The 13,503-nt window shown below is 51.2% G+C and overlaps 1 protein-coding gene across 4 annotated transcripts in view; it reads right to left on the reverse strand.

The window, feature by feature from the left end:
• The window catches only part of ECE1 (endothelin converting enzyme 1), a 57,289-nt gene that overhangs the window by 19,739 nt on the left and 24,047 nt on the right, over nt 1-13,503 (reverse strand). For 3 of the 4 annotated variants that reach the window (XM_035117815.3, XM_035117814.3, XM_035117816.3), the window contains exons 2-6: nt 11,765-11,848; nt 4,509-4,650; nt 3,442-3,645; nt 1,977-2,101; nt 322-468 (exon numbers count right to left, since the gene is read on the reverse strand). In XM_035117815.3, coding sequence (XP_034973706.3) covers nt 322-468; nt 1,977-2,101; nt 3,442-3,645; nt 4,509-4,650; nt 11,765-11,848 — 702 coding nt within the window. Of the gene's footprint in view, nt 1-321; nt 469-1,976; nt 2,102-3,441; nt 3,646-4,508; nt 4,651-11,764; nt 12,110-13,503 lie in introns of those variants that run through there. The other variant, XM_060276294.2, reaches the window with a different exon arrangement.

Here is a 13,503-nt window from a genome sequence, read left to right on the forward strand (position 1 = left end):
GAAGGATGCTGAGTCCAGAGCTGCTAAGACAGGTGTGGGGAACCCAGAGGTCTGCCAGGATTCCCGAACTGGTCTAGGCCTGCAATGTGTCTCCACCACACCGAGTGCTTCCACCTGGCCGCGATGACTTCTTGGGCACAGGTGATGCCTCGTCCTTGCCTGGATTCAGGATGGCACACAACCTCCAGAGATGACAAAGGTTCCCCCTCCCTGGGCTAGGGCATGCCGACACCCACCTCGACTTGAGCAGGGAGAATCAACAGCTCCCACTCCAAAAAATGCTTCTCACCCCTTGCCTGGCCTTCCTCCTCCCGCACCCACCTGGATGATGTTGACGCTGGAGTTTTTGGAGTCGGCACTGACATAGATGGAGAAGAAGGGCCAGATGTGGTGCTGTGCAGCCAGCTGCAGCAGAGTCTGGTTGAAGTCATCCTCCTGCCAGGGACCGCTGATGTTCCAACCACCAAGCTGGAGGAGAGATTGCAATATTATACATACATACATACATACATACATACATACATACATACATACACACACACACAGTGGTATCCTGGTTTGCATAAACCCGGAAGTGCATGTCCTGGTTTGTTTTATTTTTTTTATTACAATTTATTTTTTGGAATTACAAACGGACTTTTTTGGGAGGCCCCATTGGCAAAAGTGTGCCTTGGGTTACAACCTGTTTTTGGTTTACAAACAGATCTCCGGAACGGATTATCTGTAACCAAGTTACCTCTCTCTCTGTGTGTGTATACGTGTGTGTGTAAAATTAAATTTTCTGTTTTACAATTTAGAACACTCATTTAAACATCCTTAAAATATCAATGACTTCCTTCTTCTCTTTCCATGGTTCACTTTCCATATCATAAATCCCTGCATATTTTACATAAACTAAACCAAATAAAAAAATTCCTTCAGTAGCACCTTAAAGACCAACTAAGTTTTTATTTTGGTATGAGCTTTCGTGTGCATGCACACTTCACGAAAGCTCATACCAAAATAAAAACTTAGTTGGTCTTTAAGGTGCTACTGAAGGAATTTTTTTATTTTGTTTCGACTCAGACCAACACGGCTACCTATCTGTAACATAAACTAAACCATTCAGTATTCCGTTATTACATCCATCAAAACTTATTTACTCTGTTGAATTTATCTTAATGCTGCCAACCTTTTTAAGTGTACACAATCCCCCCCATATATTCAATAAACATTTTCCAATCTTCTCTAAACATATGTTCTTCTTATTCTCCTATTCTATATGTTAAGTCCGCAAGCTGTGCATATTCCATCAGCTTAAGTTGCCATTCTTCTTTAGTTGCGACCTTGCTCATTTTCCATTTTTGGGCTATCGAAACACAGGCTGCAGCAGTGGCATACATAAATAACTTTTTTTGACACCTGGGAATTTCTGTCTGAATTACAAAAAAGACTGGTATTTTTGGAAAAGAACTTTTTTTCAGTTCATTATGGATTGCAATATTGCATGCATGCATTCACAGAGCAATGCACCTGAGCTATAAGAACAACTTTGAGATAAAAAAGCTGGTGATTGGGTGGTTTGTTTACACTTCAGAGCAAAGCTAATAATTCTCAAAAAGCTGGACCTGGGAGACCTTCAGCCACAGACTCAAACCAGAAACAATGACCAACCTCTTCCCCAGTGGCTTTCTTGCCATTTTTAAGAAAGTTTATACAAAATGTAGTAGGCTATTAATATTTAACTTTGTATTAGGATAATAATATCAAACTTATAAAAAATGTAATATAATGGGTATTTTTTTGTATATATTCACATTTCTCTACACATTTCGGTGCCTTCTTTTTGTCTTTGCATCACTTTATTTCTTTATAATGGAAATTTTTTCGATAAAACACACACACAGGAAGAAAGCCCAACGCTGCCTTCTCTTCTTCTGCCCAGCCTCTTTGCCTGCCTGCCTGGCTCCTGGCCTGTGTTCCCTGGGCTCTCTAACCTTCTTGATGCGGTCCACCAGGGGCGTGGCCTGCAGTTCCTCAATCTTGGTCTCGTTCATGCAGGACTGGTAGTAGCGCTGGACTTTGCGTTCTGCCTCGCTGGACACCTGGGCTGTGGTGTTTTCTGGAGAGAGAGAGAGAGAGAGAGAGAGAGAGAGAGAGAGAGAGAGAGAGAGAGAAGCTACAGTCAACCCACCCCCTTTCGCTGCCAGGCATAAGATGAAGAATCTCAACTGTAGAGTTGAAAGGGAAAATTAACACGTATGAAAACGCAATGGTGTTATGGAGCCTCCAGTCCCAGAGGCAGTATACCTCTGAATGCTAGATTTTGAAGGGAGCTGGGGGCAGGGGGAGGCTGCTGTGATCTCCCCAATGCTGTTCACATAATGCTGGTCCTGGTGACCCCTTTGGTCTGTGCAGCAATACCTGCACTGCAGGGGGTTGATCTAGATGACCTTTTGGGTCGCCTCCCAACTCTCCATCTCAATGAAGAATGAAGGAGCGCATGAGAGAGAGGAAGAGAGCGACCACACGCCATGCGTATGTTCTACCAGTGATCCACCTAACCTTTGCACATGCAGCTCCCAACACACCAGCAAGACTTGCTGTCTGCCTTCAAGAATTGGGTGGGGGCTCAGTGGAGCACAGACAAGAGGGAAACAAATGGCACTCAGTCCCTCCCTCGCCCTTCCAAGCCAGCCAGCCAGCCTGCTTCCTTCTTTCCGTACTCTCTCCCTCCCAGAAGCCCCGAAAGGACAAAACACCCCCAGAAAGTGGAAAGAAAATGGAAACTGCAAGGCCTCCTGCCAGTGCAAGGATTTCCAATTGTGCAACAGGACGTCCTGTGCCCCAGTGTCTCCCCAGGTCTGCCCCAGAGGGTTGGAGGAACCTCTAGGATCAATTACTTACTTACTTACTTACTCAATTTATAACCTCATCCTTCCTCCCAAAGGGAGCACAGGGTGGCAAACGCACAGGAGATAAAGACAGCATAAGTGTCCTGGAAACCTATTTCAATGGAGCCAGAAGATGCAGGCAATTTCATCAACTCTGTTAGAGTTCGTTAATTAAACTAAACATGCTAGTTGGATATTGAAAAAATGTGCAATTAATTACTGCCTTGAATTTTATTGTGTTATTTTCTTCCTAAACGGGACGTGCTGTTCTGACTCTTGCTTTCAACAGGGTAGGGGGCACTGGGGGTGGGTTTATGGAACCAAGGGGGCAGTGGCTCCCAAAAACCTGGGAACCACTAATCTAGGATTTTATAGGGTTGCTAATTGATGGAATGGGGAAGGAGGAAATCGGGTGGGTGGAGAGCCTGACAATCTGCTGGAAAAGACCCTGTTTCACGCTTCTGCCAGACTCGGGTGGCAGCCCTTGCAGATTTCCCCGGCTCTCCTTTGCAGATTCCACGGGAAGAGATGGGTCTCCCATCTCAGGGTCTCCCTTCCGCCGGCTCACCCAGAAGGTGCTTGAGGATGGCCTGGTTGTGCTCCCAGAGTTTGTTGAAGGTCCCCCAGCGCGAATGGCCGTCGGGGATGGGGTTGGCCTTGATCCAGCCCCCGCAGGCATAGCTGAAGAAGTCCTCGCAGGGGTCCACCGTCCGGTCCAGCGAGCTCAGGATGGAGCTGGTCACGGAGATGCAGGACTCCGTCAGGCAGAGCCCTGGAGGAAAGGGGCAGCAAGGGCTCGTCAAGGTCACAGGATTATTTGCAGGGGAATCCCCGCTTACACGGGTCTTCCGTTCCGAGACACTGAGCAGGAATCCGTTACGGACCATTCCACCCCCATTCTGCCCCCGCAAGAGTCGTTTGTGTGCGCGGGTCATGCACAACTCAAATGCATGTGAATTAGGAGCTATTTTCATTCATTTAGGCAGCCCTGGGGAGGCAAATAGAAATGAAACACAGGGCAGACCCCAAGAAATTAATGAAGACAGCCAGTCATAAGAATATGGTCCAGCAAGCCAGTCTCCTCTTCTTAACAGTAGCCCAACCAGATGCCCATTATGAGAAACCCACAATCAGGATTTGAGCACAAGAGTAACCCCGCCCCCCATGGTTTCCAGGAACTGGGAGTCAGGAGCATTGCTGACCCCAACTGTCATGTCTAGCAGCCATTGACAGCCCTCTCCTCCTCCATGAATTCACCCAATCCTCTACTTTAAAGCTAGTATCCATCACTGCCTCCTGTGGCAGGGAGTTCCGCAGTTTAACTATGTGCTGCATAAAGGAGGACTTCCCTTTGTCTGTCCTGAATCTTCCAGCATTCGGCTTCACTGGATGGCCACAAGTTCTAGAGTGGTGAGAGACGGAGAGAAAAAGCTTTTCTCTTGCCGCTTTCTCCACTCATGGCCTTAAATTTCTACCCTGAGGAGTGGAACTTGGCTGGATACCATCTGTTAGACCAAAGTCCATTACACTGGCCTGAGAGCTGCAAGGGGCTGCTGGGAAGTGTAGTCTAAAGCCACCCGGATGACGCCAGCAGGGGGCAGTACAGTCTTAGTGCAAGCCAGGAGGGGGACTCACTGGTTCGGAACTGGAACAGCAGCACAAAGATGCAAGCCAGGAAACTTGCCAAGAGGGTCACTGTCAGCACCAGGAGGCGTTTCTCAACATGCGTCCGCTCAGCCCAGCAGCTTTTGCTGGTCCCCGACCCACGGAAGTTCACCTGGGGAGGAAGAAGGCAGGAAGTCAAGCCTCAGAGTGTGGGGTGTGTATGGGTGTGTAGCCTTTGGATCCCCATCCCCCTTGCATGCCAGATGAACATATCCAACACCCGACTCTGTCCTCCATGAATCCTCTTTTAACTGTCCAAGTTGGTGCCCATCCCTGCCTCCTGTGGGAGGGAGTTCCACAGTTTAACTACGCAAGAAGCAGGATGGTGCAGTTTGGACTGGTGCCCACCCGCCCACCGATGTCCAATCAGCACCAAGCTTTGGAGCGGCTTTCCGCCAACCTGTTGCCTCAAAGAGGTTGTGTGTGTAGGGTCCACCTCCCAGCAGCCCCCATGGCCCACGGTCAGGGGGGAGAAGCACGATGGGAGTGGTAGTCCAGCAACATCCTGCAGTGTACCTGAATGGCGAAAGACTTCCTTGGAGAGGATCTGGATTGTCACAGAATCCTAAGAATTGGACGGGGTCCCCAAGGGTCATCAAGCCCAACCCTCTTGCAAGGCAGGCATCACAAGTAAAGCAATCCTAACAGGGGGTGCTTTGACCGCTTTCAATGAATGAGAGATTGGGGGAGAAGGAGGAGTCACCGGTTATAACTTCCTCAACCTGCCCTCGATGGAGAACAAATAGGAAGGCCCTCAGCCATCCAGGCAGGGAGAGACAATGAGAAAAAGCAGACACCAAGGGTTGGGCGGCTGCAGACCCAGAAGCACAAAGCAAGGAGGGGGGAGTTTGGGGTTGCTGGCTGCATCTCAGAGCTGGGACTGAGCTGCCAAGCCAGGCAACCCAGCAAAGCAGATGTTGCCCGCCCCCACCCCATTTCTAGCCAATGGTAGTCAGGTTCTTGTAGGAGTTGCTGTCTGGAGTCATCGGATTGGTCAGCAACGCCTTCTTGGAGGAGTCATGTGTCAAGTCAGCCCAAGAGGTTCCCCCCCCCCCCCGAAAAGAATGGTAAGCGGGTTCCACCACTTGACTGTGAGGAGGGATTGTATGAGTTACATCTTTCTCTCTCCCCCCCCCCCCCACATCACAGAGTTGGATGGGACCCCCCAAGGTTCCCAACCTCTGCTTAAAATCTTCCCAGGGAGGAGAGTCCATTTATGTCAGTTGGCCTGCAAGAGTCAGGAACAATCTCCACATCTTTGGGGCAGCACAGAACTCCAAAAGGATGGTGAAAGGAAGGGCAGAGGAGAGATCTAGGGACAAGGCTTCTGGATCTAAAAGAGCTGTTGAATTGGGGGTCAATGCCCCTGCTCCCCAAAGAGGAATGACCCCGAGGAGCATGTTCATGTGCTGTCGAGACAATGTGGTTTGGCTCACTCACTTGAGTCACCTAAAGCCCGCTGTCCTGCAGCAGGCAGAGTTTCTGCAGCACAGGATGCTGTGGCCTGGGTTTGCACAGGACAGCGGTGGAGTGGAGCAGGCAGTGCTGATCCCAGCTTTTGGGGGGGAGGGGTCAGACTGCATGGCCTCTGGGGTGTCCCCCTTTTAGGATGAGGAGCAAAGCCGAGAAATATCAGCCCCTGGGTTATAGCACGGGACTCCACACTTGCACATCTTCATGTACCCGTGAAATGGGGGGGGGTATTAACAACTGCAGCAAAGGAACCCCAATATCACCACCAAGATCAATTCTCCAAGAATTGCTGCCAGGATGAAGGCAGGCAGACAAGCAGTACGAACCACGGCCACCACAGAGCTTTTCAGCTCAGAGAAAAGGAGAGTAAGAGATGTCCTAAAAGATGTGTATATAATTATGCCTGGCATGGGGAAATTGGGTGGGGGAGAGTTTCTCTCGCTCTCTCGTAACACTAGAACTCGTTGACATTCAATAATGGTGGGAGATTTAGGGCAGATAAAAGAAATGACCTCTCAATGCAGTGCACAGTTAAACTGCGGAACTCCCTCCCACAGGAGGCAGACCAAAAGAGAGCTCTCGATGGCTACTACCGTAGCCATGGCAGGCATGCTCTGCAACTGCTTATCAGAGGAAGTGATGCTTCTTAATCCTAGTTACTGAAGACTCCAGGAGGGGAGAGTTGTTCAGACCCTGCTTGTGGGCCTTCCCCACTGGGGCATCTGGTTGGCCACTGGGAGAAGAGGATGCTGGGCTAGGTGCGCCCCACTTTGGGGCTGATCCAGCTGAGGGCTCTTCTCAGGGACACCCATCCAGGAGCCCCTGACGGCAAGGAGCTCATCCCCACAAAATCCCACGTCAACAGAGCAGTAAGTCTGGAGAACATCTGGTGTGCCTCAGCTGCAGTCAGCTGGCTCTGAGCCGAGGAGACACGCCAGCCCCATGGCAGGTTCGTGCAGAGAGGGGTGCACCTAGCCAACAAGCACTGGGAGCGCAGCTTCTTCAGCTCAACGAGGCGGGTGCAAGATCACTCCCCCTTTGACAGCAAAGGTGCCCACCTGCCAGACAGGGCATGTTCTGCAGGCAACCCTTTTCCCAACTGAAGAGAGGGACGTGTCAAGGGCTGTGGCATCCTGGAGCTATCCCCATGCATTGCTGTTCTCCTTTGCTGCAGAACGCACAAGAGAGACAAGAGAACGTTTTGCTGTTGTTTTTTATTTTGAAAGTTCTTTAATGAGAACAGTGACAGGAGCCAGGCAGTTTCGCCTTCGAAGCGTCCAGGAAGACAAGCCAAATGAGCGAAAGGCCTCAGCACCTCCAAACAACCCGGCGTGACGGGAAGGGGAGGACCAAGCTTCCTCAGTGGATCAGCCTCGTTCCTAAATCTCCCGTTTCTTTCAGGAATGAGAGCATGCTTAAAAGCGCCGCAAAACAACAACTGGTTGTTACTTAAGATGCGCCCCTGCCACTGGCTGGGGCTGCTGTGACATCACAGAAGCTCTGGCAACATTCTAGCTGCCAAGAATGATGCTCGGCGGATAGAGGAGAGTTATTTCTCCCTCTTTCATAATGCTAGAATTCACAAATGTCCGATTAAGTTGAATGTCGGAAGATTAAGAACCGATAAAAGAAAGCCCTGCAGCACAGTTAAACTGTGAGACTCCCTCACATAGAGGAGGCAGCAATGGCCGCCAACCTAGATGGCTTTAAAAGAGGGTTGGACAAATTCATGGAGGTTGAGGCTACTGATAGCTGCTGGCCTCGGCGGCTCTGCTCTGTTGGCACTGCCAGAGGCATCTAAATCCCAGTTGCTGGTGACTTAGGTCATTCTTGTGGGTTTCCCATTGGGGCACTGCGAGACTAGAAGGCTGCATGGCAGGGGTTGGACTAGAGGACCCTTGGGGTTCCCTTCCAACTCTACAGTGCTGTGACTAGCAGACACTTCTTATGTTCAGGTGGCTCCTCGTGCCTCTGTGTCAGCAGAGCTGTGAGGATTTCTGCTTGCTGATACATGGATCTTGGCTGGCTTCTCCAGAAGCCCAACCCACCTTTATCCTTCTGGTTTTTGGGCTCATGCCTGGATCCTTCACTTTTAATCCATGCTTCTTCTCATCACTTTTGAGTTTCTCCTTCCTTGGGTAAAGGTAAAGGTAAAGGGACCCCTGACCATTAGGTCCAGTCGTGACCGACTCTGGGGTTGCGCGCTCATCTCGCATTATTGGCCGAGGGAGCCGGCGTACAGCTTCCAGGTCATGTGGCCAGCATGACAAAGCCACTTTTGGCAAACCAGAGCAGCACATGGAAACGCCGTTTACCTTCCCGTTGTAGCGGTTCCTATTTATCTACTTGCATTTTGACGTGCTTTCGAACTGCTAGGTTGGCAGGAGCTGGGACCAAGCAACGGGAGCTCACCCCGTCACAGGGATTCGAACCGCCGACCTTCTGATCAGCAAGCCCTAGGCTCAGTGGTTTAACCACAGCGCCACCTGGGTCCTTCCTTGGGTATTTAGTGCTTTATTTTTCCAGGTCATTTAAAAAAATTGTTTAATGACTGTTGTGATTTTAAGTGCCCCTGTATTGCGTCATTTGCAAGATACCGAGGCAAGGGGTATAAATATAGTAATAAAAAAAGAGGGTTTTGAAACCATCCCTGCGGCAGAAGTAGCGCAGAGGTCGGCTTTAGTCATGCAAACACACCTGAGCAGGTTTCTTGCCCTACCACTCCCCACCTGACTTCCAAAAGGAGCTGGGGAGGGTTTGGGGTGGTTGCTGTTGTTCTTGAAGATTTGCTTGATGGAGAACAAAGAGGGGAGTTGAGTATTTGCTTCTTTCTTCCCCAAGGGATAAAGATTTGGTTTCAAAGAGGGGGCTGGGACAGGCAAAAATAAATAAACCTCAGCCCAGAACAAGTTTTTCAAGCGAAGGGGAGGGGAGGGGAAGAAAGTGGGGGCCCGGAGGGAGAGGAAAAACAAAAGGAATATACAGTGATGGTGAACAGATCAGGAGGAAGACTCAGGAAGGACCATCCCTCTTTGGCAGAGTCCCTGTTTGGGATGTAGAAGGCCCCAGATTTAATCCCCACTGGCAGCATCTCCTGATAGCACTGGGAAAAGCCACCTGCTGCCGGTCAGTGCTGACCACTCCAGTGGGTCAGATTCATTCTAAAGTCTTCCTGCATTGCAAACCATCTCCATCTGATTCTCTTCCCTCCCCTCTCCAGGGGTCTCTGTCACTGGTTTCGTTTGCCCTACGTTATTTCAGCCCATGAAATTCTCTTCTGTTCTTTGGGTTGCATGGATAAAATTCAGTAAAAAGTACCTCAACATAACAAAAAACAGCACATACCCTTGCCCTGTGATCTCCAACTCTCTTCTACTTCCTGCCTGGCAAAAATCCATGCAGGCTCACGGTCCAACAATTCAAGGTGTCCCAGGAATGCTTGCATAGGAAGGAACTGTAGCTTGTGCCAGGGACAGTGGCAGACTTATCCAAAGGACACATGGCAGCCTTCTCTGCCCTCAAGGAACTGGGGTGGGCAGGAAATCTTTGGGGAAAGGCCACCGTAGCTTGATGGCTGAGTAACTGCCTTGCATGCAGAAGGCCCCAGGATCCGGCTCCAGGCAGCATCTTCAAACCCTGGCCTGGAACTCTGGAGAGCCGCTGCCAACCAGTGCAAGCAACACTGAGCTAGATGCACCAGTGGCCTAACTCTGCATAAAAGCAGCTTCCCACATGGGGAAGGGACAAAGCTCGGTGGGCAGAGCATCTGCTCTGCATGCAGAAGGTCTCGGGTTCAGTTTCCCGGTACACGAGACTTTGATCTGAAAGCCTGGAGAGCTGCTGTTGCCAGTCAGTGCAGACAATATTGAGCTAGATGGGCCACTCAGTGTAAGGCAGATTCCAATGTTCTGGGGATTTCAGAGTGGTTTAGACAGAACCCAAGAAACCCTGCGCCAAACCGAGATTAGAAACATAGAACCTCCCCCCTTAAGTCAAAATCTTGAGAATTAAGGATGTTCCAACGGTGGGTGGGGTGGGGTGGGGTGGGGTGGCGGGGAGACACAGAAGGGCTGTGCACTTGGGACTTGCTGCTCTGAAGTCATATAGGTGCTCAGGAGCTGGAGCACAACCTTCCATCATGAGCCTCCACCGGGGAGAAGCAAACCCCTTCCTTCTGGAAGGATAGAGAATGGCAGGCGGGGGGGGGGGGTGATTTCGTCTCCCTACTCCCACCTCAGGTCCTCCTGGACCTTCCTTGCCCTATCCAAGGACCATCACCTCATTTAATAGGGAAAGATCCGTTGTCTTAGTCGTCGTCCCCCGTCTCCCTCCTTCAGAAGCAGCTGTGAATAATTATTCACAGATGCTACAACCAGGCTGCATCTCCTCCAGGTCAGGAAGACATTCATCACCAAACACCTGCTTAATGGGATTGTTTTGGGGAATAGAGAGGGGCTGGCTTAGTGCACACCCCGACGTGGGAGCCCGTCCCCAAAAGGTGGTCACTGGTGAGGGGTTCAGTGGCCAATAGGCAAGTCATTAGCCACCAGCAGCTGTGCAAGGGGGTTGAGGTTGGAGGCCCACCTGGCAGGGATTTTTTAGATGTGATTCCTGCATTGCAGGGGGTTGGACTGGATGACCCTTGGGGGGGGGATCCCTTCCAACTCTATGATTCTGTTTGGAGGCACCGTGTTATATACAGAGCCAGCAGGTGCTGCGAGGACCTTCTGTGTTTTAATTTCAAATTAAGAACCTGCCTCTAGTCCAGGGTTTCCCAAACTTGGGTCTCCAGCTGTTTTTGGGCTACAGTTCCCATCATTCCTGACCACTGGTCCTGCTAGCGAGGGATGATGGGAGTTGTAGTTCAAAAACTGCTGGAGACTCAAGTTTGGGAAACAACTGCTCTAGAAGACAGGACAGTGTCACAGTAAAGGTTGCAGAGCCACAGTATATCCTGCAAATAGAGAGTCCTGAATTTATCGCACTGGGCTCAGGGCAGGGGTGACTGGTGGGACTCCAACTCCCACCAGTCACAGCAGTCAGCATGGCCAAAGGTCAGCAATGATGGGAGAACCACATTGGCTATCCTCAATTTGGGGTGCACCTATAAAGCTCCAATTAGGGTCCATAATTTGGGCTGCAGCTTCTCACAGAATCTCCTATAAAAGACGGCAGAGATGCCGCAAAATCAACAGGTCGCCTGTTGCTCTTTCCTGAGCCACAAAGCTGATCAGAGGAAGTGGCTGCCTTTTGCCTACAGCCCAAGCAGCTAGTCCTCATGCAGTCAGCGCCAGATTGGAGTATGAACTGGACAGGATGGCGCCAGATTAGAAGAGAAGAACCAAACGTCTGTATTTGAGGACAGAAAACCCAGCAGGGTCTTGTTAGGTTAAGACAGGAACCCCTTTCCTGTCCTCTTCTTGCAAAGAGACGTTTGCACACCCACCCACCCAGGACTAAGTTCTAGCTCCTCTAAGAGCAGAGGCCCATCTGCCCCCCAGAAAGCATCCAAGGAGGGCGGAGGGGTCTCCCAGAGGGAGATCAGACGCACTGCAGTCGGCTTGGAAGGGAGCCCACTCCCCAATGCAGACCATGCTTTTCCCACCCGCCCTCAAGAGCAGGCACAGCATCAGGTTAAAAGGGAGAAAGCTCCTGGCCCCAGGCAGGCAACCAACAGGTGAAGCCACCGAGGAGTCTCCAGCATGCAAATGCACCTTGTGCCCCACCTCCACGTACAACCAAGCAGCTCTTACCTGGATCCCGTTGGGGTAGACCTCTCCCTCCATGGAGTCCACCAGCTCCTCCTCATCCAGGGTGGCTCTCTTGTAGGTGGACATCTGCAAGGCCAAATGCAGAACAGAATCCCTGAGTGCCTCCATGCCACCGGCTGCTCGCGAGAGCGTGCCCACAGGGGACACTGAAGTGGTCAGCTCAACCCCGAGGTGGGGGTGAGGCTCTGTCCCATGCAGCATGCGGCCATGCTGAACGTACGAAGACCACCCGCCCAAGCCCTATCTGATTATCCTGCAGGATTGGACCCATGTCAGGGCTGCTGACGCCAAATCCCCTGTAGCTTCCTCCTCCCATGGGAAGCCAGGGAGGGGGGGAGGCACCCAGGCAGCAGAGACGAGGCCTGCTAGCACCGTCGTGCAGGGCATCTGCTGCACCAGGATGTGAGCTTCTTGCGCCGCCTGGAAATCTAACTTTACTGAGCAATTATAACACAAGGAAGCACAGAAGCCAGCCAGCCCGCCCACTGCACCCCCCCCTCCACCCAGCGGAGGGGGGGGCAGCAAGCTTATGCAACCCTCTCCTTAGCCTGAAGTAAACCCTCCTTTTCAAACCACCAAAGGTCTTTCCCCCTGTCACCACCACCACCACCCTGGCCGCCACTGATCCTTCCTGCTCCACCGCCACGAACGTTAAGGGACTTTTCCAAACAGAAGGACTGGCACAGGCGGCGGAAAACAGGAAACCGAGCCACATTCCTCAGCAGGAACGTCCTGGGCTGCCGGCGGTGGCGGTGGCCGGACTCTGCACCACTCGTCACCTGCCCACCACCCTCAGCAAAGGGGGAGGTCACCAAGCGAGAAAGAGACAGGACGCTTTTCCTGGGTTTTCTCCTGGCCCGCCCAGGACTCATCGGGAGAACCTAAGAGTGGAAGGGCAACAGATGCCCATTAAGAGGAACCCCAAAGCAGGACCCGAGCACAAGAGTTAACTCTCCAGCATCTGGAATTGAGAAGCATTTCTGCCTCCAGTCACGGAGGCAGGGCAGAGCCACTTGTGGCTAGTAGCCACAGGTTTGTGGATCCTTCTCCACAAATTTGCCCATCTTCTTTTGAAGCCATCCAATCCTGAGGCTTAGGGCCATGTCCAATGTCATTCCTACCGAAGAGCAGACCCTTACGGAGCCTTTGGCTGAGCAAGATTGTCTACACTGACCGGCAGCAGCTTTCTGGGGTGTGTGTGTTTCAGGCAGGGGACACCGTCCCAACCCTCTTCCACTAAAAGAGAGAATCTAGTCCTCATGATTCTGAATAAAGGAATAATCTAAATAGGGATATAAGAAACTGATTTGCAAAGAGGCAGGAGAATTGCTCCATAAAGTTCATTATTGCCTACACTGACTGGCAGCAGCTCTCTGGATTTCTCTCTACCTGGGATCCTTGAGCTGTGATTCCTCCATTGCAGGGGGTTGGATTAGATCAGGCATCCCCAAACTGTGGCCCTCCAGATGTTTTGGCCTACAACTCCCATGATCCCTAGCTAACAGGACCAGTGGCCAGGGATGATGGGAATTGTAGTCCAAAACATCTGGAGGGCCGAAGTTTGGGGATGCCTGGATTAGATGACCCCCTTTCAACTCTATATTCTTGTTTCCCCCCCCCATCATTTCTCTTTTCCTTGGGAAAGTCTTCTTACTTCTCCACGCAACACAGAGTTAAACTGTGGAACTCCCTCCCACCGGAGGAAGTGACCGGCCACCTAT

This window comes from Zootoca vivipara, chromosome 6 (assembly GCF_965207765.1).
Source record: "Zootoca vivipara chromosome 6, rZooViv2.hap1.1, whole genome shotgun sequence".
In the NCBI taxonomy this organism is placed as follows: Eukaryota; Metazoa; Chordata; class Lepidosauria; order Squamata; family Lacertidae; genus Zootoca; species Zootoca vivipara.